The 24,414-nt window shown below is 48.4% G+C and overlaps 1 protein-coding gene across 4 annotated transcripts in view; it reads right to left on the bottom strand.

Annotated features, from left to right (window-relative positions):
• Nucleotides 1-24,414, bottom strand: part of LPP (LIM domain containing preferred translocation partner in lipoma) — a 425,329-nt gene that overhangs the window by 152,347 nt on the left and 248,568 nt on the right. For all 4 annotated transcript variants that reach the window (XM_014607111.3, XM_059731261.1, XM_019499042.2 and 1 more), the window contains one exon: nt 8,411-9,094. In XM_014607111.3, the coding sequence (XP_014462597.1) occupies nt 8,411-9,094 (684 nt within the window). The remainder of the gene's footprint in view (nt 1-8,410; nt 9,095-24,414) is intronic.

The following is a 24,414-nucleotide window of genomic DNA, read 5'->3' as shown; positions in this document are numbered from 1 at the left end:
AGCATACCTGCCTAATGAGGGAATCCTTAATTAGCAGACGGCACCACCAACATAATTAACTTCCACAAATGCAGAAAGGACTTTAGTTATCAAGAGTTAAACAGCACCAAGTCAGCGTCCTTAAATAACTTCCAGGCTGGCCTCATCCTGTATGAAGGCATTGTCCTCAGATTATTTTAAGAAGGAGCAAGAAAGAACATCCAGGTATTATGCCCAAAGCCTCTTGTTCCATTATTCCTCTTGCACGGCTAGCCCATTGTGACAGTCTAAAGACTAAGAAACTGCAAAAGCCGTGTTCGAAAGCTGCAAATTTAAGTTGCTTTCTTTTTAGTTCCCAAACGGATGCTGAATTCACCCATTCCCACTCTCAGCTCTTTCACCCCACACTCCTTCAACGGGTATAATTACTAACCCCAGTTCTTCTCTCATTCAGCAAGGCAATCTCAAAATATGATCCCAACGTGACCATTTTGAAGCGCTCCTTATCATCAGATGGTTCCCACCTGCAAATAAAACTGCTCCAAAATAAGTGTCGTGGGGGTAGGGGCAACATAAAGGAAGCAACACAAAGGGCAGCTCAGCCTGCGAAATGGGCTCTACGCAGGCTCTCAGCCGCAAGACAGCTCGCATCGGCTCTCACGGGGAACAATCTGGTTTGTAACATCATGCTGCACCTTTGAAATGTCTTTTCACCTGGGAATCTGGAAGGACTTCATGAAGACTGTGACACAGGGGCTCACTCCAGACTTCGCAGGTAAGCGGAATTAGCCCTGCTGACGTAGGGGCAAAACAGGACATGCAAAAATTAAGCAACTTAGCCCAAACAAAGTAAGCCCAAAGCCCCAGAGCACGCCAGAGGTCTCGCTCCAAACCGCTCTTCTCAACTAGACACAGCCTCGCTGCTTCTCTTCTGTTACGGCACTTCGGTTCACATCTCATGCAACAAGACACAGGCCTGCAGCTCTGCAGATCCACTCGGCGCCTGCGGCAGAGTCAGCGGCTCCGTCCAGCGTCTGCCTAGAGCCCAGCAAAACTAACACGCTTCAGCCTGTGGGAAAGGTTAGCGCCTGGCCCCCGGCTGCATCCCCGAGCAGAAAGGAAGTTACCTTTAGATCTATTGATACAGCTATCTCTACCCACCCCCCCACCTGTCTACTCACCCACCCATCTACCTACCCACCCACCTATCTACCCATCCTTCCATTCATCCACCTACTCACCCACCTACCTACCCATCTATCTATACACCCACCCACCCACCTACTTATCTATCTGTCTGTCTACCCACCCATCTACCCATCTATCCACCCATCCACCTACTCACTCACCCACCCACCTACTTACCTACTTATCTGTCTACCCACCCACCTATCTACCCATCCATCCATCTATCCATCCACCCACCCATCTATCTACCCATCTACCCACCCACCCACCCTCCTATCTACCTATGCAGTCACCCACCCACCTACCCACCTATCTATCTACCTATCCACCTACCCACCCACTCACCTCTTTATCTATCTACCCATCTACCCACCCACCCACCTATCTACCCATCCATCTACCTATCCACCCACCCACTCACCTATCTACCTATCCACCCACAAACCCACCTATTTATCTATCTACCCATCTATCTACTCATCTACCCACCCACCCACCTATCTGCCCATCCATCCATCCACCCGCCCACCCACCCACCCACCCATCTATCTACCCATCTACCTATCCACCCACCACCTATCTACCTATCCACCCACCCACCCACTCATCTATTTATCTATCTACCCATCTATCTACTAATCTACCTATCCACCCACCCATCTATCTACGCACCCACCTATCTGCCCATCCATCCATCCATCCACCCGCCCACCCACCCACCCACCCACCCATCTATCTACCCACCCACCCACCCTCCTATCTATCTACCTATCCACCCACCTACCTATCCACCCGCCTATCTACTCATTTACCTACCCACCCACCGATCTATCTATCTATCTACTATCTCCTACTAAAAGCACTTGTAAGAAAACAATTCCTTTCACAAGCTATTCATTTGGGAATTTTGAAGTGTCACACTGGAATTTCAGATTTTCATTTCAACCTTTTTAAAATGTTATTTCATGTTTACTTCACTTGCACATTATTTTATTTTTCGCCTTACTTCAGAGCCTACCTCATAAAAATGAAACAACAGAACAATTCCACACTTAAAATCATTAAGTACATAGCTGTATGGTAGTACATAGTCATAATCTTTTTTTTTTTTTTTTTTAATTAATTAGGGCTGTCCAGGATCTCTCGAGATTGTCTAGTCCTGTTAAAGGCAGGATCAGCCCTGTCGAAACCACTCCTGGCAAGTGTTTGCCTAAATTGTTCTTTCCCTACCCAGGATGGAGATCTGCACAACCTCTCTAGGCAGTCTGCTCCAATGCATAACCACCTCCGCCCCAACACACCACTTCAAACATTTCCCATTGAAAATGTCAACAGAATCTGTCAGATTTTGACAGAAAAAAACTCACTTTCTTCAAAACAACCTTTTCCAATAGAAAATCGTTTCAATTAAAAATTTCCAACCAGTATGAGCAGTCTGGGGTAAAAAGCCCTCCATGGAAAAGACAGCGGTAACAAGGTGGGCAAGATGCTCCCTGCACTGAAGAGGATCGAGTCGGAGCTGTCCCTCTGGCAGAAGGAGGGAATGAGGCACGCCGTATTCAATCTGCCTGACGAAGGGTGATTGCACCCGAAAACTGCAAAGAACATTTTTTCCCCAACTACTCGTTGAGTCTAATAAAAGATAAAAACATCTACCCAGGGAACCTGGCCTGCCTTCATTCCTCCTAGTCGCTACACGAGCAGCGAGCACCAACAGCACCGGTTGCAAAGCAATAGCACCTAACTGCCAGAGCTGTCTATTTTATTTTATGTGAGTGATAGCAGGCCATAAAAATGATTGTACCGGTACAAGCAGAGCATGTCAATCACAGGGAAGGACACGGGAGAGCAGGCACCTCTGCGAGGAAGATGTGACATCCAAACACATGTCTCCGGGGCAGATTTAAAAGGAGTTGGACGCCTGCCTCTCCGACAGAGCGAGAAGCAAACCGTGCACCATCCATCCAGGAAACACTTTGGTCAAGGAAAGCTTCATTAGATCATTAGGGCTGTGGATTCAGACATGCCTAGTCCAGCACTTCACCATCAAAGCCTTGCCGAGTGCCGTAGCTCGTTAGCTTTACTTCGTTCGCTGGTGCCGTTCTCTGCTTAATTCTCTTTAGGGGTTACTGAGAGCATCGCCGATGCTGAAGGGCTGTCGAAAGCCGCTGGCATATTAAGAGATGGCACCTGTTTGCATGTAAAACCGGCCAGCAGGATGCTGCCGTGACCATGGATCTCATGAAGGCTGGGTATGTTTTGGCCTCCCTGCCCCGCTCCTGTGTGGCAGCAAGATCACTTAAAAGCCTAACGCTGTTTGTGATATCGCAGTTCCTCTTTCATCACCAATGACATGAGCAGCAGGCAACAGGACCTGCATTCACAGGGGACAAGAAGCTGGACAGGAGCCAGCAGTGTGCCCTTGGTGCCAAGAAGGGTACCGGCATCCTGGGCTGCATTGGTATGAGCATTGCCAGCAGATTGAGGCACTGATTCTTCCCTCTATTCAGCACCGGGGAGGCCACATCTGGAGTCTTGTGTCCAGCTGTGGACCTCCCCCGGTACAGAAAGGATGTGGACAAATTGGAGAGAGGGCAATGAAAATGGTTGTGGGGCTGGGGGACAGGACTGGTGAGGAGAGGCTGAGGGAAATGGGCTGATTGAGTCTGCAGAAGAGAAGATCGAGGGGGATTGAATAGCAGCTTCACCTCCCTGCAGGGGGGCTGCAAAGAGGATGGAGCTGGGCTGGTCTCAGTGGGGGCAGATGACAGGACAAGGAGCAATGGGCTCAAGTTGCAGCAAGGGAAGTTGAGGTTGGATATTAGGGAAAACTTTCTGACTAGGAGGGTGGAGAAGCACTGGGACAGAGCGGTGGTGCAGTCTCCATCCTTGGAGGTTTTGAAGACCCAGGTAGACAAAGCCTTGGCTGGGATGATGTAGTTGGGGCTGGTCCTGCTTGGAGCAGGGGGGTGGACTACATGACTCCTGAGGTCCCGTCCAACCCTCATTTTCTATAACTCTGATTCACCTGTGACACTAAATCAGAGCTCAGATTTAACTGTTCTTTCAAGATGCCCCTTTGAAAGGGCAGTGATCTGAGATCCGCTGCTCTGTCAAAAGGCTTCCAAGTTCTCGGACCAAAAAATCACAAGAAATGCACTACTTCTCAGGACTGTATCTGCGTCCAGACTGGACCCAGAAATCACGCTGTGACCTTGCTGGTGAACTAATCCGGTAACAAACCCAGGGTCCGAGTCCAGATCCTGAGACTGGAATCCCAGACACCCAAGAAGCTTGGGTTTGATGCTGCTGAAAGTTCATCCCAACTTTCCTCTCGCACGAAGATCTGTATCGCTGGATTCCTAGCGACAAAGAGACACGGGGTCTTCCAGGTGAAGGGACACGAACACTACTGTCGTGTGAATGAGCCACATTGAAAGAGGGACGGTATAGCGTTTCCATCCCTACATCTGCTTTGTGATTCCTGGTATCCCCATCGGGAGCCAGTGTGCTCTGAGAAATAGTTTAAATAGTTTCTCAACAGCATGAAGACTGAGCTCTGGAAGAGCACGGAGCCGACGGGTTCAGCACGAGTTTCATGATCTGACGGGGGGCCGGGGGGAACGTGGTGCTGAGCACATCACCTCCTCCTGGTGCTGAGATGAAAGCAGCAGCCAAGACCTCAACGGCCGATAAGTGGGACACCTTTCCCTTTCACAGTGGCCGAGGGACAGCGTGTCTTGGTTTCTGCTACGGCCAGGACAAAAGCTTGCAACTAAAAATCCCTTGCACTGAAGCCTGCCTGCTGCAGCTTGCATTCTCGATTACAGAGAGCTACAAAAATGACTCATTACGGTCTTGTGCTCCACGCCTGTGGGTGGGATGGCATTACCTTGGGGGACGTTGGAGAATTGGACTATGCGTGAGTGGGCAAAAAGCGCATGACGAGCAGGACCTCTCACATGATCCCCCAGTTTAATCACATGGCTCTGCCTGGATATCCCCTCGACATATGTGGCAGATTAGAGAGACGCGGCGCTATTTGGGCAGGAATGCCCTGGTGGAATGCTAAGGTTTAAATGAGGACATATGCTTCATTAGTTCATTTCCTAATTATGACTCGGGCATTAAGACTCGCAGAATCGCTACAAAAGGCTAAACATTCCCAGCGGTTTCACATGCCTCCTTCTCACTTCCACAATTGGCCCAAAGAGGGAATTCGACACCAGCCTGGCCTGATCTGACTCACTTGGCACTTCCGCTTTCTAAACGCGACGCTTTGTCCTACGCGGGCTTTCGGGGCCAGTGCAGATTATTTTCTGTTCCCATACCAGTCCAGATTTGCTTTGGATCAGCTTTGGATCAGCGGCGACTCCACCACGGTCAGAGACGGGCCGCGGCCCTCTGCACCTCTTCCGAGGCATGCAGCAAACAAAAAGCCAATTTGCATCCTTACGTGAATGAAAGAAATTCAGGTTTCTCTGCACAAACTCCTTGGTGAGGATGGATTCGGGACCGCACCCCTTAGTTTTGTGCACGTGCTTGTTTGCATAACCGCTTGGAAATTATTTGATGCCTTCAGGTCCTCCAGGTTAAATCTTGCAAAGATTTAAATTCCTGCTGGCTGGACCTATTCGGTTTAGAAGAATGATGCTCAATGGGGGACATGATAAGGGTTTAAAAATACTAAATGGTGAAGAGAAAGTCAATAGAGATTTATTATTTACCATCCCTTGCAATATAAGAACTAGGGGTTATAAAGCAGAACAAGCAGGTAGTCATTTAAAACCAATCAAAGGAAGTTCTTACTTTGCACCACACATAATTAAAATGCGGGACTCATTGCCACAAGATAGCTGATTGTTTAACCAGATTCACAAAGACACTGAGTAAATTCTTGTGAGGAAAGGGGCATCAGTCCCTATTGAGCATGGGATTGAGGGATCAGCCTCTGAATCACAACTTCCTAGACCTCAAATGCTGGAGGCTGCATGTGGGACAGGAACGGGGGGAAAAACCCTGGCCAGGCCGAGTTTAGCATGCACTTTCTTCCGCTATGTGATGCGTGAGACTGGCTAAGATGGACCTAGGATCTGCCCCAGTCCATGGCAGCTCCCATGTTCCTGCATTTGATGAGATGCAAGCCGGTGTCTCGTTCTTCACGCAGGGCCGTGCTCATTTAACTAAATAAAAACTTTATAAGCAGACCTTGACCATGCAAAACGCTTCAAAAAAGAGCACGCAGGTGGCAAGAGCGTAAACAAGCCAAAACCCACTGTGTCCCAAGTAAAACAGCACCAATAGCCCCTCTGATAAAAGGCAGGGTTGTAACATTTTCATCTGATTGTCCCCTGATATAAAATCCCTTTCAAAAGTCAATTCTTCCAAAGCAAGCCAGCTTGCAAAGGGAAAAAAATAAGATTCAGTCTGTTAAGACGATGCTACTTTTATGACCGAGGACACAACGTTCAGGCACGTGGACTGAATGATTTCTGCGACTGCGAGCCCTACCCCTCTCCTGATCACCAACTGGGAACAGGCTGCCCTTCCGCAGCCTCTCCTTGGCAGAGCGATGACACCTCTGGGCTGAAATAGGACGGCATAGTGAGCCTTTCAGCAAGCCGAGGAGGAAATGCAAGGTCCAGAGGGATTTATCATTAAGCAAAATGGCTATTTTCCAAAAGAACCCCCAAAAAATATATATAACATACATAAACCCTTATGTTAAATTGTTTTGTCCCCTCCAGCCTTGCAATGCAAATAAGGCTGACAGCCTGGTACTGTTTGTGATTAGAAATGATTTGTGTTTCCATAGAGATGCTGCACCAGAGTTCGTTAAAATGGATATATGTGCACGCACACAGGACCAATGGCCAATGGAAAAGGCTTTTTATTAGATGCAAAGGCCATGGCAGAGGGAGGAAAAATTTGGAGTTTGGTTTTTTTTGCTCTCTGACTCTTTCACCCTTATTGACAGCATGAAAAGGCCTGAGACATGCTGCACTGAGATGCAGCAAAATGGCCTTGGGCGATGGGGACTTGAAACCCAGGTGCCCCCAGGCCGAAGTGGGGACAAGGGGGCCGACACACACAAGCTGGGTTCACGGTACAGGGCGGTTTGAATACTCTTATGTTGCAAAGAGAGAGTCAAGACTCAATCCAAGGGTTTGCTATTCCTTCCAAATACACCACTAGGGCTAAGGCTGAAATTTGGCTTCATGGATATGGAAAACGATTCCTTACCTTGGCTATGGCTGTGTAGGTGGAGATGGTTAGCTGTTTTTTTAATGGTTTTTCCCTGTCTTGCCAAGACCCTGCTCCTGTGGTGAGAGCTGCCTCAGCAGAGCCCTGCGCCCACAAGAAGCCATGCAAACATTTAAATTCCTGCTGGCCAAAGATGATAAGTCCTGCTCTGTTTGAAGGCAGTTTTGCTTCAGAGCTGCTCTCTGCCGAGCCCCAATGCTCTGACACCTAGCCACCCACCTACCAAGGATCGCCATCAAATTGGTGTTGGAGAAGTTGGACAGCAATTCTTGCTGGAGAAGATGGACAGCAACCACCCGGCCAACTTACAGTCCCCAGCAGGGGATATCATCCCTCCCGCGGGTTGGAGCAGGGGACTTGATTCCTGATTGCGGTCTCCACAATAAGGATTTCTCAGCACTGCGAGGCAGGACGTCAGCCTCCAGAGTTTTACAGGTGACCTGCTGTAAGTATCCCATCCGTCTGCCCTGTCCCATTTTAGGCAACCGCTACACTGGTGTTATCTTTAAAGCTATGTCATTCGGTTTAAAGTTGATAGCGGTTTAGTTTCACTGTGCCAGTATGGGAGTGGGTGGGAAAAGCAGAAACCCCCACCCCGCAACACCACTTTTGAAATGGTTTAAAGTTACTCCTGTCCGCTGTCACCTGCAGGGTGAACTCCACCGAAGAGCAGTGCTTTCCTATAAACCAGACCCTTTCACCCCCTAGCAAAGGTGGGGTTTCTAAGAGCACCTGCAAATTAAGATGGCATATTCTCCTCTTGTCGGTTTTCAAGCACCCTTAGGGACCACAGGGAAGCAAAGAAATGGGTTGCAATCACCTAAGTGCAAATAACGCCGCGGATGAGCCAGCCAATATGGCTTCAGACATGTTCGCCTGCACCATACGGGTTCATTAGTGCCATTAAGCTAATTACCGAGAGACAGCCACTCTGTTTGTGCCCTGGGCCATGGAGTGGCTGTCTTGATGCGTCTCTTACCTTTGCTTGCAAGGGTGGCGGCTGCGGTGCCAGGACTGGATCGGTGATGTAGGTCTTCTTTGTGCCGGGCGGCTGGTACATCCCCGCGGGGGTCTGGGCCATGGTGTTGGCTGCGGGATACGCCGGCTCGGGCTTCCAGGTGTTTTGGGGAGCATAGGGCGGCTCGGAGCTGTTTCTTCCTCCGTAGGCAGGGCCCCCGGCGTAGTAAGGGTCTTGGTAACGCCCCTGGGGTGCCGCGTAGCCGTAGCCAGACTCTGACGGACGCGCGAGCTGGGGAGCGTATCCGTACTCCGGGCCCCGGGGCTGGGATGGAGCGTACTGGGCTGGCCCGGGGGGGCGAGTCGGCTGCGGTCCATAGGGCTGGTTTGGACCGAGGCTGGTGTACAGACCGGGCTGAGGGCCGGACGGCTGGAAGTGAGGGCTGGGCTGAGCCATTTTCACCTGCACGTTGAATGCCGGCCGGCTGGGAGTGGACGCGGTGGTATAAGAAGCTGGGACTGGTTGAGGCTTCAGCGTGCCCACTGGAGTGACTGGGATGGGGGACGGCTGAGCTGGGGCCTTGCTGGTGGATTTCTTGGTGGCGGTGAGAGGAGGCTGGTTTGGAATAATCATCCGCTTGTGCCCGGTGACAGGAGTGGAGCCTGGGCCGGCGGTCACGGAGGAACCGGGGGGCATCCCAGAGCCCTGTGGAGCAACCAGAGAGAGAGACCTCAGTGCCGGCAGGCAGGCATCGTCGCGACGCGAACACGAGGGTTAACTGGAAATGGGATTTTACAGCAGCATCTGCACAGAGACTGAAACTGCTTAGTGAGGCAGGAATGTACCTGAGACCACACATTAGAAAGCAGCAATAGCAACCTTCCCGGCTCTGACAGAACAGGGACAAAGCCGGTGCAATGCAACAGAACTGCCACGCAGCATAGTTCACCTTTTCTCTGCAATTTTTCCACTATAAAAAGCTGCCTGAAAGGGAACAAAAAAAGAAGGCATTTTTGGACAGCAATAAGGTGGAAGCCGATGAGCACTAAACATAAAGGATCCCCCTAAAATAAGAGGGAGAAAGCAGGATGAGAGTCAGTTGTGGCATGCAGATCCCTGAACGTGTCCACACATTACTGCCCACCGATAAGGACTCGTGTTTCAACACACAGAAGGCCGTACGGAGAGATGGTTTGAAAGCGGCTCCCAAGGCAATATAATGTTACCCGAGTTCAGGTGCCAAAGCAAAACATAAAGTGATGCCAATATACAAATATAGAGCCTGCTCTCAACTAGGCTGCTGCAAAGCCGGGGGGATTCTGGAGAGGTTGAAATGCGTGACGCTGGAGAGCAAGAGCGCAAACCCAGCCAGCGGACCTGAAAGCTTAAAATATCAGCTCCCCGAAACCTACTGTAATCCAACACAGAGGGAACAGGAAACACAGACTCAAATCCCAGCCTCTGCCATGGCCTTGGGCCTCAGCAGACAAATGGAGAATTAGTAAAATGATGACTGCGCCCGAGCTGAGCAATAGACAGGAAGGATTTTAGGTCTTAACAGGCTCACATGCTGCTTTTGTTAGGGCCTATTTACTTCCAGTGCCTAATGAACGCTGGGTAGGAAGGACCTCTGGGCAATAATCCAACCCAAAAGCGTGACCAAGTTTCTAAACGTACAGCAAAGAGCATCTGTGGGTCTTCCCACCAAACCGAAGGAGAACATGTTGCAATGTCTAGGGTTTAAAAACCAGTAGGATCCCCTTCCCCTTTCATTTTGCCCTCTAAAAAAGATCCGTCCACCCACCCACCCACCTGCCTACCTACACATACATGCATGCATGCATGCATGCATCCACCCACCCACACATCCATCCACCTGCCTACCTACCTACCTACACATACATACATGCATGCATGCATCCACCCACCCACACATCCATCCACCTGCCTACCTACCTACCTACACAGACATACATGCATGTATGCATCCACCCACCCACACATCCATCTGCCTACCTACCTGCCTACACATACATACATGCATGCATGCATGCATCCACCCACCCACCCACCCATCCTTCCATCCACCTGCCTACCTACCTACACATACATACATGCATGCATGTATGCATCCACCCACCCACACATCCATCTGCCTACCTACCTGCCTACACATACATACATGCATGCATCTACCCACCCACACATCCATCCACCTGCCTACCTACCTGCCTACACATACATACATGCATGCATGTATGCATCCACCCACCCACACATCCATCTGCCTACCTACCTGCCTACACATACATACATGCATGCATGCATCCACCCACCCACACATCCATCCACCTGCCTACCTACCTACCTACACATACATACATGCATGCATGTATGCATCCACCCACCCACACATCCATCTGCCTACCTACCTGCCTACACATACATACATGCATGCATGTATGCATCCACCCACCCACACATCCATCCACCTGCCTACCCACCTGCCTACACATACATACATACATGCATGCATGCATCCACCCACCCACCCACCCATCCTTCCATCCACCTGCCTACCTACCTACACATACATACATGCATGCATGTATGCATCCACCCACCCACCCACACATCCATCTGCCTACCTACCTGCCTACACATACATACATGCATGCATGCATCCACCCACCCACACATCCATCCACCTGCCTACCTACCCACCTACACATACATACATGCATGCATGCATGCATCCACCCACCCACCCATCCTTCCATCCATCCACCTGCCTACCTACCTACACATACATACGTGCATGCATCCATCCATCCACTCACCCACCCACCCACCCGCTTACCTACAAATACATACATGCATACATGTAAGCATCCACCCACCCACACATCCACCCACCTGCCTACCTACCCTGCCTACACATACATACATGCATGCATTCATTCATCCACTCACCCACCCATCCGCCTGCCTACCTACATGTACATCCATCCATCCATCCACCTGCCTACCTTCCTACACATACACACATGCATCCATCCATCCACCCATCTATCCATCCACCTGCCTACCTTCCTACACATACATACATGCATCCATCCATCCAAATACACAAAAGCAGCTTTTAAAACATTGTTCTTGCTGTTTCCCTTTAAGTTGGAGTGAAAGCATGTACACATCTTTTCTTTAAAGCCCTCGTACTGGAATGAGTATTGCCAAGACCCCTTCTTAACAACTGATGAAGTAAGCTGATGCTTATGAAAGCTAATGCATCTCTGACATTGTCAGTCCATAAGGTGCAAATCTACCCTGTGTTCAGCACTATAATCTCAATCTAAGTGTCGATATCCTTCTCTAACTATACCATCTATAGCATCTATACAGTTCTATAATCAAAGAGTTAATTTCTGCCTTTGGTGCAGACATGTGCAGCTCTCGCTGAAGATACAGGATACCAAACTGAGCTCTCTCAACCCCCAACCATAGGCATGTTTCTAGACATTACTAATCTTGCACGGGTTAGTGCTAGAACCAGGAAAGCAGTAGAGAGAGAGATTGAACTGCTCATAGACGTCTACTGATTCAGCTGCTCAACCTCGCATCTGCAACCCACTAATAAAAGTCAATCAGAAAGGAATAATTAAATCTCAAATTTAATCCTCGTCAAGCAGAGAAATAATGAATATTAACTAGCGCGGGCACTCACGTGAGGGAATGCCTAAGCTGTGCTACGGCATTTTTACACTTCACAGTGGTGGCAGCAGCTCTGGAGCAAACCCCCACTGGGGATAGAGAAAAAGGGAAGGAGAACAGGGCACAAGCCTGGATCAAAAGGTGCAAGAAAGACCCTTTAACTCTTAATGTTGCAAGGAGAGACGTGAGACGACATTCAAGGGTTTGCTATTGCTTCCAAATGCACCCGAAATTTGGCTGCGATCCTGCAAGAGACCCTCTAACACAGCCATGGGATGCCTGGGAACAGCAAGAAGGCAAAGGGACTGAGACGAGGCGTACGGACTTAGGGACTGAGGATGAGTGGTCCTCAACATTTCTAGTCTCAAAGCACCTCTCGTGGGAATCAAGACTCCCCTTGCTTGAATCATAATTGTTGTGTTGAGCAGCACCCCGGTTGAGAATCACTGGACTAGATGTATGGTGGAGGGACACACCGGGGACAGGGTATTGCCAGAAGCCTGCCCCCCTAACATGTGATGAGAAAGCTTGCTCGTTTATCTGAGCCAGCGCACCAAGCAAGCACAGAATATACGCCGCAAGCACTAGCAACCTTCCTATTTCCCTGCATATCCTGTCCCTGCAAATGACAGTAGTTTGTCTACTTACCGTAATGGGATGAAAGGCCCAAATGGTGGGAGTGTCTAATTACCACCGAGAAAGCACTTCTTTGCTGTGTGGGGCTGCGAGAAGATGGATAATGTTTTAATGGCAATGGGCTATTAGTGGGTGGGGAAGGAAAGGAAGCGGGGAAGGGGGTTGAAGTCACCAGTCCTGTACCCAGCTTGCGATTGAAAAGCAGGTTGCTAAAGAAGGCACCGAGGGCCTGCTGCTATAACCCACGCATCTGGAGTCGCTGCAAGACCTCGGCAGTTTTTACTGAGATTGAATCGAATTGGTCACAGGTGCCTGCAGGACGGAGAGCGGACCACCTGGAGGATTAGAGAGACCACCATGCCCCCCCAGAGAGGAAATGCAGCCTGCAGAGGGTGCAGAAGGGGTCCCGCGGGCGCAGGGCCAGCCAATGCCTCCTTGTACCCACTTGGCCTGGGTGTAATGAGAACGGCTGGAGACCCGAGGTCACCCGCCAACTCGCTGTGTGACCTTGGCATGTCACCGGAGGCTGCATCACGGCCACCAAACCACAGCCTGCCTTGAAGCAGAGGAAGTTTGCATCAGCAGGAGTCCCCAGAAGCATCACACATGGCTGGCTCTGGGCTCCCCCGGGAGCGCAGGGGAAGCACGCGATACACAAAGACAAGGTGGAGGACCCGAGGCTTGTCAACAGGGCCTGGCGGGGGCAGAAAGGGCAGCGCTCCTGCTTTTGGGAGTGCAATGATTAGGGTTGCATCCAGTCCCTGTGCATGCAGATGGGAAAGAGACGGTTCTCTGCGTTTTCCCACCTTGACTATGGTCTGTGCCACGGTTTGATGCTCAGCATCTCAGGCTGCAGATGTCCTCCCCTTCTACCCTAACAATTTGGAGAGGGAAAACCCAAGCAGATGCCTGCTCTAAGGGCCTCCAGGAGATTTCGAGGGAGTTAAAAGCTGAGAGAACAGTGCTCAGATGCCACCGGGCTGCGTGATAAGGACAATGTCTGTAGGCAGGTGGGAGAGGTAGGATGGATTAGGGTATAAATGAGCTAGGGAGCAAAGTGGCTTAGTGCACCGAAGGGAACCAACACCCGGGCACACTTAGGAAGGCAGGGAAGAACGAGTGCAAAATGGGGGCAGAAATGCAAAAGAGAAGAGCTGAGGGGAGGTCCTTTCTCCAGAAAGAAAGCACGTCATGGTTGCAAATGATTTATTCCAACACAGCACGTGCGGCAGCATCTCTTAGGGTTGTTTCCATACTAAGACAGGGTATTTGGTTGTTCACCATGCGTGTAGTGGGAGGAACCATGTCGCACACTTTGCAAGTCTAAATGAGGACCGTGCTGGTTACCACCAGCTCTTTTCTTGCAAATTCATATTTGCAAAGAGAGAATAAACTGGAAACCCCAGGTGCCGATAGTGCAGAACTTCATCTACCGTAAAAAAAATATTACGCAAAAAGGGTTTTACTTTTCTGGGGAAAGCACATGAGAGCTAGGTTTAAACACAGATGGAAGTGCCGAAAAGCATTTTCTCTTCATTAAATGAATTAATCTAGCAGTTCAAACAAAGGTGAAATAATAACAAAACCAAGCCTGCATCTAAGCATAGGGCGCGGGGGGGAAATGACTTGAAACACTGCATGCTCTCATTGGCTCCTGCTTGAAATAATTCTCCTGTCTCTTTAAACGGTGTGCAAGTCTGTCGATTGCTGCTTGCACAATCCTTCTGCCCGCGGTAACCCCGTATTCGGGTTTGACTCCTATGTCCGGGTGCAGCCCGGCTGTTTCAACGGGGCTTGTGACCTAACTTGACCGGTTGGGGTTGGGGCTGAATAGTTCACGAACCGCTGCACCACGAGTTTCCTTGCACGAGAGATGCTGGTTGTGGGAAGGCTCCTGAACCTCCTAAGAAGGCTGACGGTCACGGCGGCCCCACTGCACCATGAGCTGCCCTGGATGCATCCTCGAATATAGAAGAGCTGCACGAATCTTTGCTGTTGTGCTCGAGACCGAATTAGTGACAGGACTAACTTTAAAGTGTCATAGAAACTGCACGGGGGTGAAATCCAGCGGCTTCTACAGAAATTAATCTACGAACCCACACGGCTGAGCCGGGAGGGAGTGCCCTTCATGAAAGGGTTTGAACAACTCCATCAAATCCTACCGCGGGAATACGCTTCTGCAAGATCAGTCACCTCCATGGAGAAAGCAGCTCATTCTCCCTTCACTTCTATAGAGCTGCAGAGCACTTCTCCGTAGAAGCTCTTTAGTTATTCAATTTTACAGAGTGGCTCAACTCCCCCCCTACAAAGTTCTTAGCATCCTACAAGCTTCACATAAAAGACTATTCAATTGTGCCTTTCACTGGCAGGCTACCATCAATAAAGGTAAATTGATGTCTCTCTTTTCACTCCGCTCCCCTAACTTGTCCACGGGCATTAGAAACTGAGCAGTCACGCTTTGGAGTTAGATTCACACACTCGCCAAAACCAACCCCGAGTCTTGATTTCTGGGAAAATAAGAAAAAACCCTCCCAAAAAACCCATAGTGCACAGATGCCAAAGACAAGCAGGGCGAGGGAATAAATATGTCACCGCTTCTGTCCCCCAAACAGTGGCTTGATGAGTCTGAGATAGGCACAAGCTCTATAAAGCCCATTCAAGTCCTATTAGGACTTCATGAAAATGTCAAATTCTGCACATCCGTCATCAAAATAAGAAATCAAGTTGTTTTTTTCTTCTTCTGACCTTGAGGCTGAATAAAATCCCACTGCCCAACAGCTGGGATCATCTTTGGTCTCTCGTCACACAGCCCATCCAGGGAAAGAGCGCGGGGCTGGGAGCAACCCCGTTGCAAAAGAAAGGTAAGTATATATGTATGTATATATTCTGGTTCAGCAGCCCCATTGCAAAGGAAAGGTATGTGTGTGTGTGTGTGTGTGTGTGTGTGTGTGTACACACACACACACACCCCCCTTTCCTTTGCAATATATATATATAGCTATATATAGATCTCTCTCTCTCTCGCTCTCTCTCTCTATATATATATATCTTTTTCTCTCTCTCTCTCTATATATACACACATATAGAGAGATCTATATATAGATATAAAAAGATCTATCTATCTAAGATATATCTTATATATAGATATATATAGATGAAGCTGTGTAGATGGGATTTGGCCTGCAATTATGGGGTCTTCTGCCTCCCTCCCAGCTCTCTCTCTTTCAGCTTTGATTTCAGGTGAGCAGAGACTGAAATCCTTATTGTGCCTTGTTCCTGCCCACAGGTGAAGTGGGATCAAACACAGCCCCACTTTGAATTTGGGTTTCGTTCATCCATATTCATCCCCTCTGCTCTGCTAAAGCAAACGGAGGGTATGTCATTGAAGACTGCAGCAAAGCGTAGAGATGCCTGACTTGGCTTTAAAGTAACTACCTGGGGAGGCAGAAGCAATTCAATGCGCCCATGAGGGTGGACTGACCCAGCGAAGAAGGGTGCCCCTTGCTGCTTTTGGCACCCGAGCTAGCTAGATGCAAGCACGCTTGGGCGCTTGTGTCCCATGTTACAGGTTGCAGGGTAGCCCTGAGATCCCTACTCACACACAAGGATGCAACAAGGCGTTAAAACCAGCAATAAGAAGTTGCTACGAATGAATTGAGGGTTGCTGTTTGTAGTATTTCTATCAAGGCAACAACCAGAAGCTCCCAAGAGAATCAAAGTCCCAATGGTTACCCACCCCCCATGCACACACACACATACACCATGTACATGTATATCTATATGTATGGGGGAGTGGAAGGAGGAGCAGAGTTTTGAAGACAATTAGGCACCGGGATATACGGATGGACACTGGGCAGGAGTTTCAGAAGTGCAAAGAGAAGTTGCACATTTCCCTATAAAGATCCTAATTTCCCATCCATCCCAAATGCATGCACCACCCCCACTGGTACCTAGATGCCTAAATACTTTTAAAGATCTGGCTCCCATGCTCCTACCCAAGAGACCTTACACTCCAGCAAGACCTGCACCTAAATCCAACAGGCTGACTTATTCTCTTCACTCAAGATCCCACGCCGCTCCCCAAACAGGCAAGTATCTTTAAGGCACGTGTTGTGCAGATCAGTGGCTGCACTGGGCGAGGACAGCTGTGTTTAACTGGAATACAGCTTGCGGGCTGGCTACCCAAAGGGATCACACCCAGGCATTGCACTGAGAGACCATGACGGGGAAGCCTAGCAGGTAGCCTTGTCTCAGGCCAGGCCAAGGAGAAGAGCCTCAAGCTTTGCAAACACCATAAAGGAAGCACGGGAACACTTTCAAAATGCACAGTTGTGATGATTTTCATTAATTGCCTCTTTCATTCTTCGTGGCATATGTCTGATGCAAACGGGGAGGACGATGGCAAGAGGTGGGGGAGGAAGAGGACATCCTGGCCTCCAGAAGGGCCAGCTTCCAAAAGGTACCCTGGGGGAAAAAAAGGCATTGCATGTATACCTTAACTCTGCTCTCAGTGCACGGATCAGGTTGGGGGGGACTAGTCAGTCATCCATTGCCAGCCCGCATTTCGTCCAGACGCCCTGGGCACGGCTAGGAGGACTCTTGGCTTCCTACTGGGCTACTGCATGAGCTGCACCAATGCCGAGGACCTCTGGCATGCCTCCATTAGGGGCAGGAGCTTCATGCTGGTCAGATTTTGTATGGTTTTGCCTCCCCCAGCACTGACACAGGCCTGATAAGTTTTCACCTGTCACGAGACACTCCATAAGAGAGGGACCGGCGCCCAAAGCAAAGGCAAACTGACTTCCCAGCTAACAAGTGGTAAGATTTATATCCATCCCTCCACCTTGACGTGCCAAAGCCTTAGCCAGACTGACTCTCTAAAACCCGTTTGAATAGAAGAGCATAGAGAAGTTGTGCATTTCTCTATAAAAACCAAAGCAACGTATTAGGCACTGAGAGCAGCACAAGAAACTAAGATGCTATAACATTTTGCATGAAAGCAAGATGCACAAACAAGTGACCTCGATACTTTCAATGAATTCAGGTTGAATTCACTGAGAAAGCATGTTGTAATGAAAACTGAGCTGTCCAGCCAATCCACCTGCGTGGTTCAACTGAGTTTAGCCATTTCTCATAAGTTATCGGCAGGAACACGACATTGCCGCCCCATGTCATGCAACACCTGGTAGAGCCTCGCCAAAAAGCTATGAATGGATGTTGGCCAGAAACACCTAACTGTTTCGAAAATGCATCCCAAGATGTTTCAATAACTCCCGACACTCCTGGTGAAACAATACAGCGACGCCAGTGGTAAAAGGACAGAAATGGCTCTCAACATTTGTTGAATTTGTGGTTCGCAGGCTCGGCAATAAATTCTGTCCAAAGCTGCGTGCCATGCACCCTTGGTCAGAGCTGCTGAACACAAGGGAAGACCAGATCACCGCCGGGGTTGAAGTCACACCACGCGAATATTGAGCCAGTATGGGCAGTGGGATGGAGACACCAGTGCTCAAACACGACCTTTCTTTGCAAACTTAGTAACGCGAGCAATTTCAAAGCATCGCACTCCAGGCAAGCGGAAGCTGAAGGCTGGACTGCCTCACCTGGCTTAGCAAAAAGGTGCTTTGCCAGGGGAAAGCCGGGGAAAACCCCAGGCCTGATATACACAAAAGCTTTGGGTAAGCAGAGTATTTTTATGACTTCTGCTATTACTAAGCAGAGTGAAGCTCCAGGTAATATGATGACACAACGCCATCCTCAGACCTCAAATCTTTCCTCGGTTTTACGACCTGATATGTTTGGTGGAACGGAAACGGCATCCAAGACACCCAAAGTGGAGAGACGTGGAGTGAGGGAAGAAGCCGGGAGTGCTGCTATTTGTCATGTGCACTGAAGATACAGGAAACGCGTGTTCAACAGAGAGAGTCAGAGTATGCATGTGTGAGAGAGAGGTGTGTATACACACACACATACATACACATGCACATAAATATATACACACACATAAATATATAGAGAGAAACTCTCTCTATATATACATCTAGATAACTAGATACATCTATAGAGAATACCTCTCTCTATATATATCTAGATACATCTATAGAGAATACCTCTCTCTCTATATATATCTAGATACATCTATAGAGAATATCTCTTTCTATATCTCTAGATACATCCATAGAGAATATCTCTCTCTATATATATCTAGATACATTTATATCTATATAATACATATAAATATGCACACGTACAGATATATATATATAAAGAGATCGACTGATTGACTGATCTCTCTGTCTATCTATCTACCTATCTATCAAGCACATGCACAAGCTCTTCTGGAACAGGCCTACTGATTTTAATATAAAATGGTAACGTCCCTCTATCATCTTCTGAAAACACCCAGAAGACATTGCTAGGAGGGGCAGGATTTCCTATGAAACTTGACAGAGTTGTCCAAAGAGTCCTATGGAAGTCTATTATTTCAGCTACATTGTGTAGGGGTTTCACGCCTGCATCTGGTTGGGGGGGTTTGTTGCTGTTTTGTTTTTTAATAGAGTACTGCCTACAGGACGTCGTTAGGTTTCTCTCTCTCAAACTTCACAGGACGTTAAAGGGCCGTGTGAATAGACACGCAGAAATCATGAAATACATATGCAGTCACAAAGCTCTTGCTTCTGCATTGCTTAATTCCATATCTGGTTATTCTTCCATGCACTGAGTCCATTCCTCATGCTTAAAGCCCCAACAGGCCTATTAAACTGGGTTTAAAAATGACCCTACCAATTGCTCTACTACGGGATGCTAAAACTTTGAATACTGGTATTTGTCTCTTCACTTCCAGTGAAACCATATGTTTTTTTCCTTCTAACTCCCCCCACCCCTACCCTTTATTATACATTTTATTTTTTTGCAGTCTGAAAACAGGAGTGGAGGCCAGTACAAGCTACGCAGGGCAATCCCAAGCTCACGCAACATCTGCTTTCTTAAGGTTGATTTGAGAGACAGCACCTGCGAGCTGCCAATATTTTTAACAGGCTGCAGCATCATTTGAATTAGTAGCATGAATGGTTAGGCTGAGAGAGAACTTCAGAGCCAGAAATAAATCCAAGTACGGGATTGAGTTTATTTTACCATCAGCTCCAGCATTCGCCTTTCCAAACTGGTCAAGCATTTTAAGATCAAATTTGAGCAGTGTTTAGGTGGTTCCTCTTGGCTCCCTCACTTAGCCTTCCTGCCTGTCTTATCGCTGCTGGCTGAAGTGTTTTATTATCCAAAGAACCTCTCCCATCCCAAGGAAGATGTTTTTAGCAGTGTTTGACTGGAAAGATTTTGCTCAACTTGCTGGAATTTATTCTTACACACACACACACACACACACACACACACACACTAGGGCCATGCAAAGCTTTGGTTGCTGATTCTGCTGATTCAAATCAAAAGAGATTCGGCCCAATTCGGCGCCCGAATCTCCAAATCCGAATCGAATCAGGAGACCCTTTAATCTCTCTGAATCGAATCAGAACCCTCTGTTCGATTTGATGATTTGGCCGTAGACACGACTTTATATGTTTTTCCTACGTACCTCGAGGTGCATAGGAAAAAACCATATAAAGCTTCGTCTGTAGCTGAATTGCTGATTCTCCAAATCAGAATCGAATCTTCAGATTCGGCTAAATCGAATCGGGATAGTGATCCGAATCAGCGAATTGAATCACTGTCCCCCGAATCAGACTGAATCTGAATCCAAATCAAAAACTGCCCGCTTTGCATGCCCCTAATGCACACCCCCCCATATCTGTACGTTACATTCATACATACACACACACATTATATATATATATATATATATATATATACACACACACACACACACGCAACTATATATATGTGTACACAAATACACACACAAACACACACGGAGGATTTACCCATCACAATCTGTGCAGTCAAACATCCAGAATAGTGGTGAAACCCAAGAGAAACCTGACAGAGAGCTGAATTTATAACATCACAGAAGATCTTCAGAAAAGTGAAACTCAAGTTAGAAGCCTGTTAGATGGTTACAGAAAGCAGTTAGTTTATGAAACGTCTAAAGACATTTATGGTAATTTCCTAACCATTTCACAGAAACGGTCTATTTTATGCAATGTATTACTAAGCAGCTATTTCCTTAAAGAAACACGAGTGGATAGATATCTAGCATCTGGACTTGCATTTTCATATATAACAAGATAACAATCGCAGCCTAAAAAACACCTGTGTAAGAAACACTAGATTCACTGCTTCCAGAGGCTTGGCATTTTTGGAAACTGCATTATAAATTAATCCAGTTTTCCTAGTCATGGCTTAGTGAACCAAAAATAACGCTCGTCCCCAACTGCAATTGTCAATGGAAAAAACAGCTTCTTTCCATTTTTGCCTAGACTGTAGGCAAAATGCTGTTTCTAAAACACAGCTTATTGCAAAATGGGATGAACCCTAAAATTCAACTTTTCTTTTTCCAAGCAACTTAATAGCATGCATTACTTTAGGACCAAGTCTCTTCCTAGGCTGCACTTCTCCCAGCTCAGCAAATTAAAAATAAAATTAAAAAAAAAATGGGGCGAGAAGGAGTCAATTAAACTTCATCAATGACGACCTAATGAGCCCCATTCAGTAATGATTTATAATTTTCTTCACTTATACTGTTCTTAAATCAAAATTGCATCAAGAATTTTGCTGCATGACTACTAATTGCTAAGGCGACCAACGTGGAATTTAACTAAGAACTAGAATATTCTGTATTACCTACCTGTAGCCGGGGTATATCTTAAAAGTGAACATTTCATTGGGTCAGATTCTGTTAATTTAAATTGTCTGCATTTATTCTGGATCTACATCGGTGTACAAGATCACAGTCCAAACTTGTGCACCCCCAAAATCTGGGTGGTTAACACATTCAAGGGAGAGGAGGAACAGAGGGCTTTTTTTTCCTTATTTCCCCGACCAGAAAGATATTGGAGGTTTCTATGCAAACTGTAATGAATCTCGCCCATATCACCTCCTCTAGGTAATAATTATCTTGCTCTGCTTAAAAATGAACACGTAAGAAGATCTCTGCTATTCACACTGCTGTAACCTGAACCAAAGCAAATGGAATTTATAATCTACGCTAAATATAGGCTGGATCGGACTAACGCCGCAGCACCTTTGAGACGCTAATTGAATGCATAATAGCGACGGTATCTAACAATGAATCTCTCTGGGTCAGATGCTTATATGGACTCGGCTCCCGTTACACAAACACTTTTGCACGTGGAATTGAAAACCAGCTGCCTAATGCAAAGCAAACAGCTTCTGCCTCCACTTCTTTTCAGGAGGGAGCTGTATAAATACAACCTGATGGCCGCGGGGACCTGCAGCCTAAACGGTTTTGACGTTTGAAACTTCAGAATACGAAACAGTGACTTTCTAGCCCAGGGGCAGCAGCGCTAAATGCTAAAAACCTTGGAGGGTGTCGATGCCAGCCTGCCAAGCCGTTTGGCTTCCATCACGTGCAGAAGACAGGGCCCGGTCCTCGGTTTTGCCTGGGGGCGTCCAAAACCTGCCAAGCACCCGTGGGCCAGGGGAAAGCGTTCGCACCGTGGTCCAAAGCAAAACTCCAGAGAGCTAGTGGGGAAAGGGGCTTCAGCACTGAACCCTGAATTGGGCTGACGGCAGAAATTCGGTCTGGAGCACGGCCGCGGTTGTTTCGAGCTCTGGCTCGGACTTTCACCATGCGCATCTCCCTGGCTTTTCATCGTTGTTTGGAAGGGACCTTACAGCTCATCGGGTCCAGCACTTGGGCAGGAAAGACTGATCTTTTTGCATTGTTTCCTGCCAAAGAAAACCACCCCAAATAATGCACCAGTTAAAAAAAAAGTCCTGCTTCAGAAGCCATCAATGAATCGCAGCTACTTAGCAAGCCATAAAAATTCCCAGTGGGACCCAATCGTTAAAACCCCGAGCAATGCCATTTGGTGAGCTTTCAGCAATTTAATTCAAGCCCTTGTGGACTCTGAATTCTCTAAATGAGTCACTGGTATCTCTGCTGAACTGTAAAAGCTTAGGGGAAGACGGGTTCGTTTCCTCTTCCCTGCCCGCTTGCATGACCGAGGGCAGCCGGGGCGTGCAGCTGGCCGGAGAAAAGACCTCGTTGCCCAGCACGGTTCCACCTGCCCCGAAACAGGGGGCCCGGAGCTCACCTTTGCTTAAACCCTGGAGATAAGCCACATTAGAGAAAGCCATTTTCCCAACCTCACGGGGCAGGTGATGTAAAAATCAATAGACCACTTACAGGGCACAAAGCGGGTTTCCCCCAGAGGCTGAGGGGTTGCTGCTGAGCTGTTGTGATCGGGGAGGAGACGGGGTCAGGAGCAGAAGGTGCCACGCAGGAGGGAAGAAATGCATCTAGTCCAGGGGCAAGGGTGGGGAGATGACTGCAGGAAATAAGCCACGGGGGTCACACTGGAAGGGGTAGTGACCGTGGCGGAGCAGGTGGTTTGCAGGGTGTGGGTTGGGATTCCTGCCAGCGGCGATGCAACTCCCCACCCCCCACGCACCCTGCCGGGGCCAGGTATGCATAGGTAACTTCTGTCTATGGGCTGGGACAGCTACCGTGGCTACCTCCCTGTAGAGAGGGTTCAGGCTGCCTGTCTACACTGCAGCTTATGCAGCGATATGTGAGCCAGCTTTAAAGGAGCAGCGGAGCCACAGCTGCACGGTGCTGCATGCAGCCTGCGATGGGAAGCCCTCGCTGGATTATCTGAGCTCTGTGCTGCCACCGCTAGTGGTACCCAAGCACAGTAGCTCAGCTACGTCCGATCTGCGGTGGGGATGTACCCTTAGATCTGCCAGCAATGGCCCTGGGAGTCTACCAGAGGTCACCTATTCTGCCTGGGCAGCCCCATGCTGACAGCACCCCATTGCAGTGCTCCACGCAGGGAAGTTTCCCTGGTGCAGAGGCCTTGGATAAGTCCCTGGACACCAAATAAGGCCCAGTGAACTTGGAGTTCAAGTTCACTCAGCTTGATAGCTCGAAGTGAGCTCTCTGCATGGTTGCAAACTCCAGCCTGGAAGAAAAGTCCTGTGCAATTCAATAGGAAAAAATCATAATCAAGAAGATGTTTCTACAGGTTCTGTGCAGCACCCTACATCTCGATCTCCCTGCTGTGGCACTAAAATCACAGCCCTGGATGTCACCACTTGGGCCCCGAGTCCAGCCCCTGCCAGCGCAGGAAAGGGTGCCATATTAATCCTCTTCATAAATGGAGTTAGCTCCATCTTAATACTAATAGGGTTTCTTACCCTTTGGGGAGGCGATTCCAGAAAACTGCTCTTCCAATCATTAGAAACCTTATAATTTTCAGCCGAATTGTATTCATACTATATAGCTTCATAGCTGTTAGGGGCTGGAAGGGACCTTACAGATCATCGGGTCCAGCAGCCCTGCATTTGGGCAGAAAAGACCCCTGACCTCAGCAAGGTGGGCATCAAGGCCCAGTTTATTCAGGCCCAGTTTATACCCAAGATACTCCAGCACAGTTACAGACACATATACACGCAATGCTTTTGGATCAAATTTAAGTCGTACAGTCCACTGCTGGAAAGTGCAGACCCAGTGAAGACGGTAGAGCTGTGCTCATACAAACCAGGGG

Source organism: Alligator mississippiensis, chromosome 7, assembly GCF_030867095.1.
Source record: "Alligator mississippiensis isolate rAllMis1 chromosome 7, rAllMis1, whole genome shotgun sequence".
NCBI lineage: Eukaryota > Metazoa > Chordata > Crocodylia > Alligatoridae > Alligator > Alligator mississippiensis.
The sequence above is the reverse complement of the archived record's forward strand: the minus strand, read 5'-3'. Positions and strand labels throughout refer to the sequence as shown.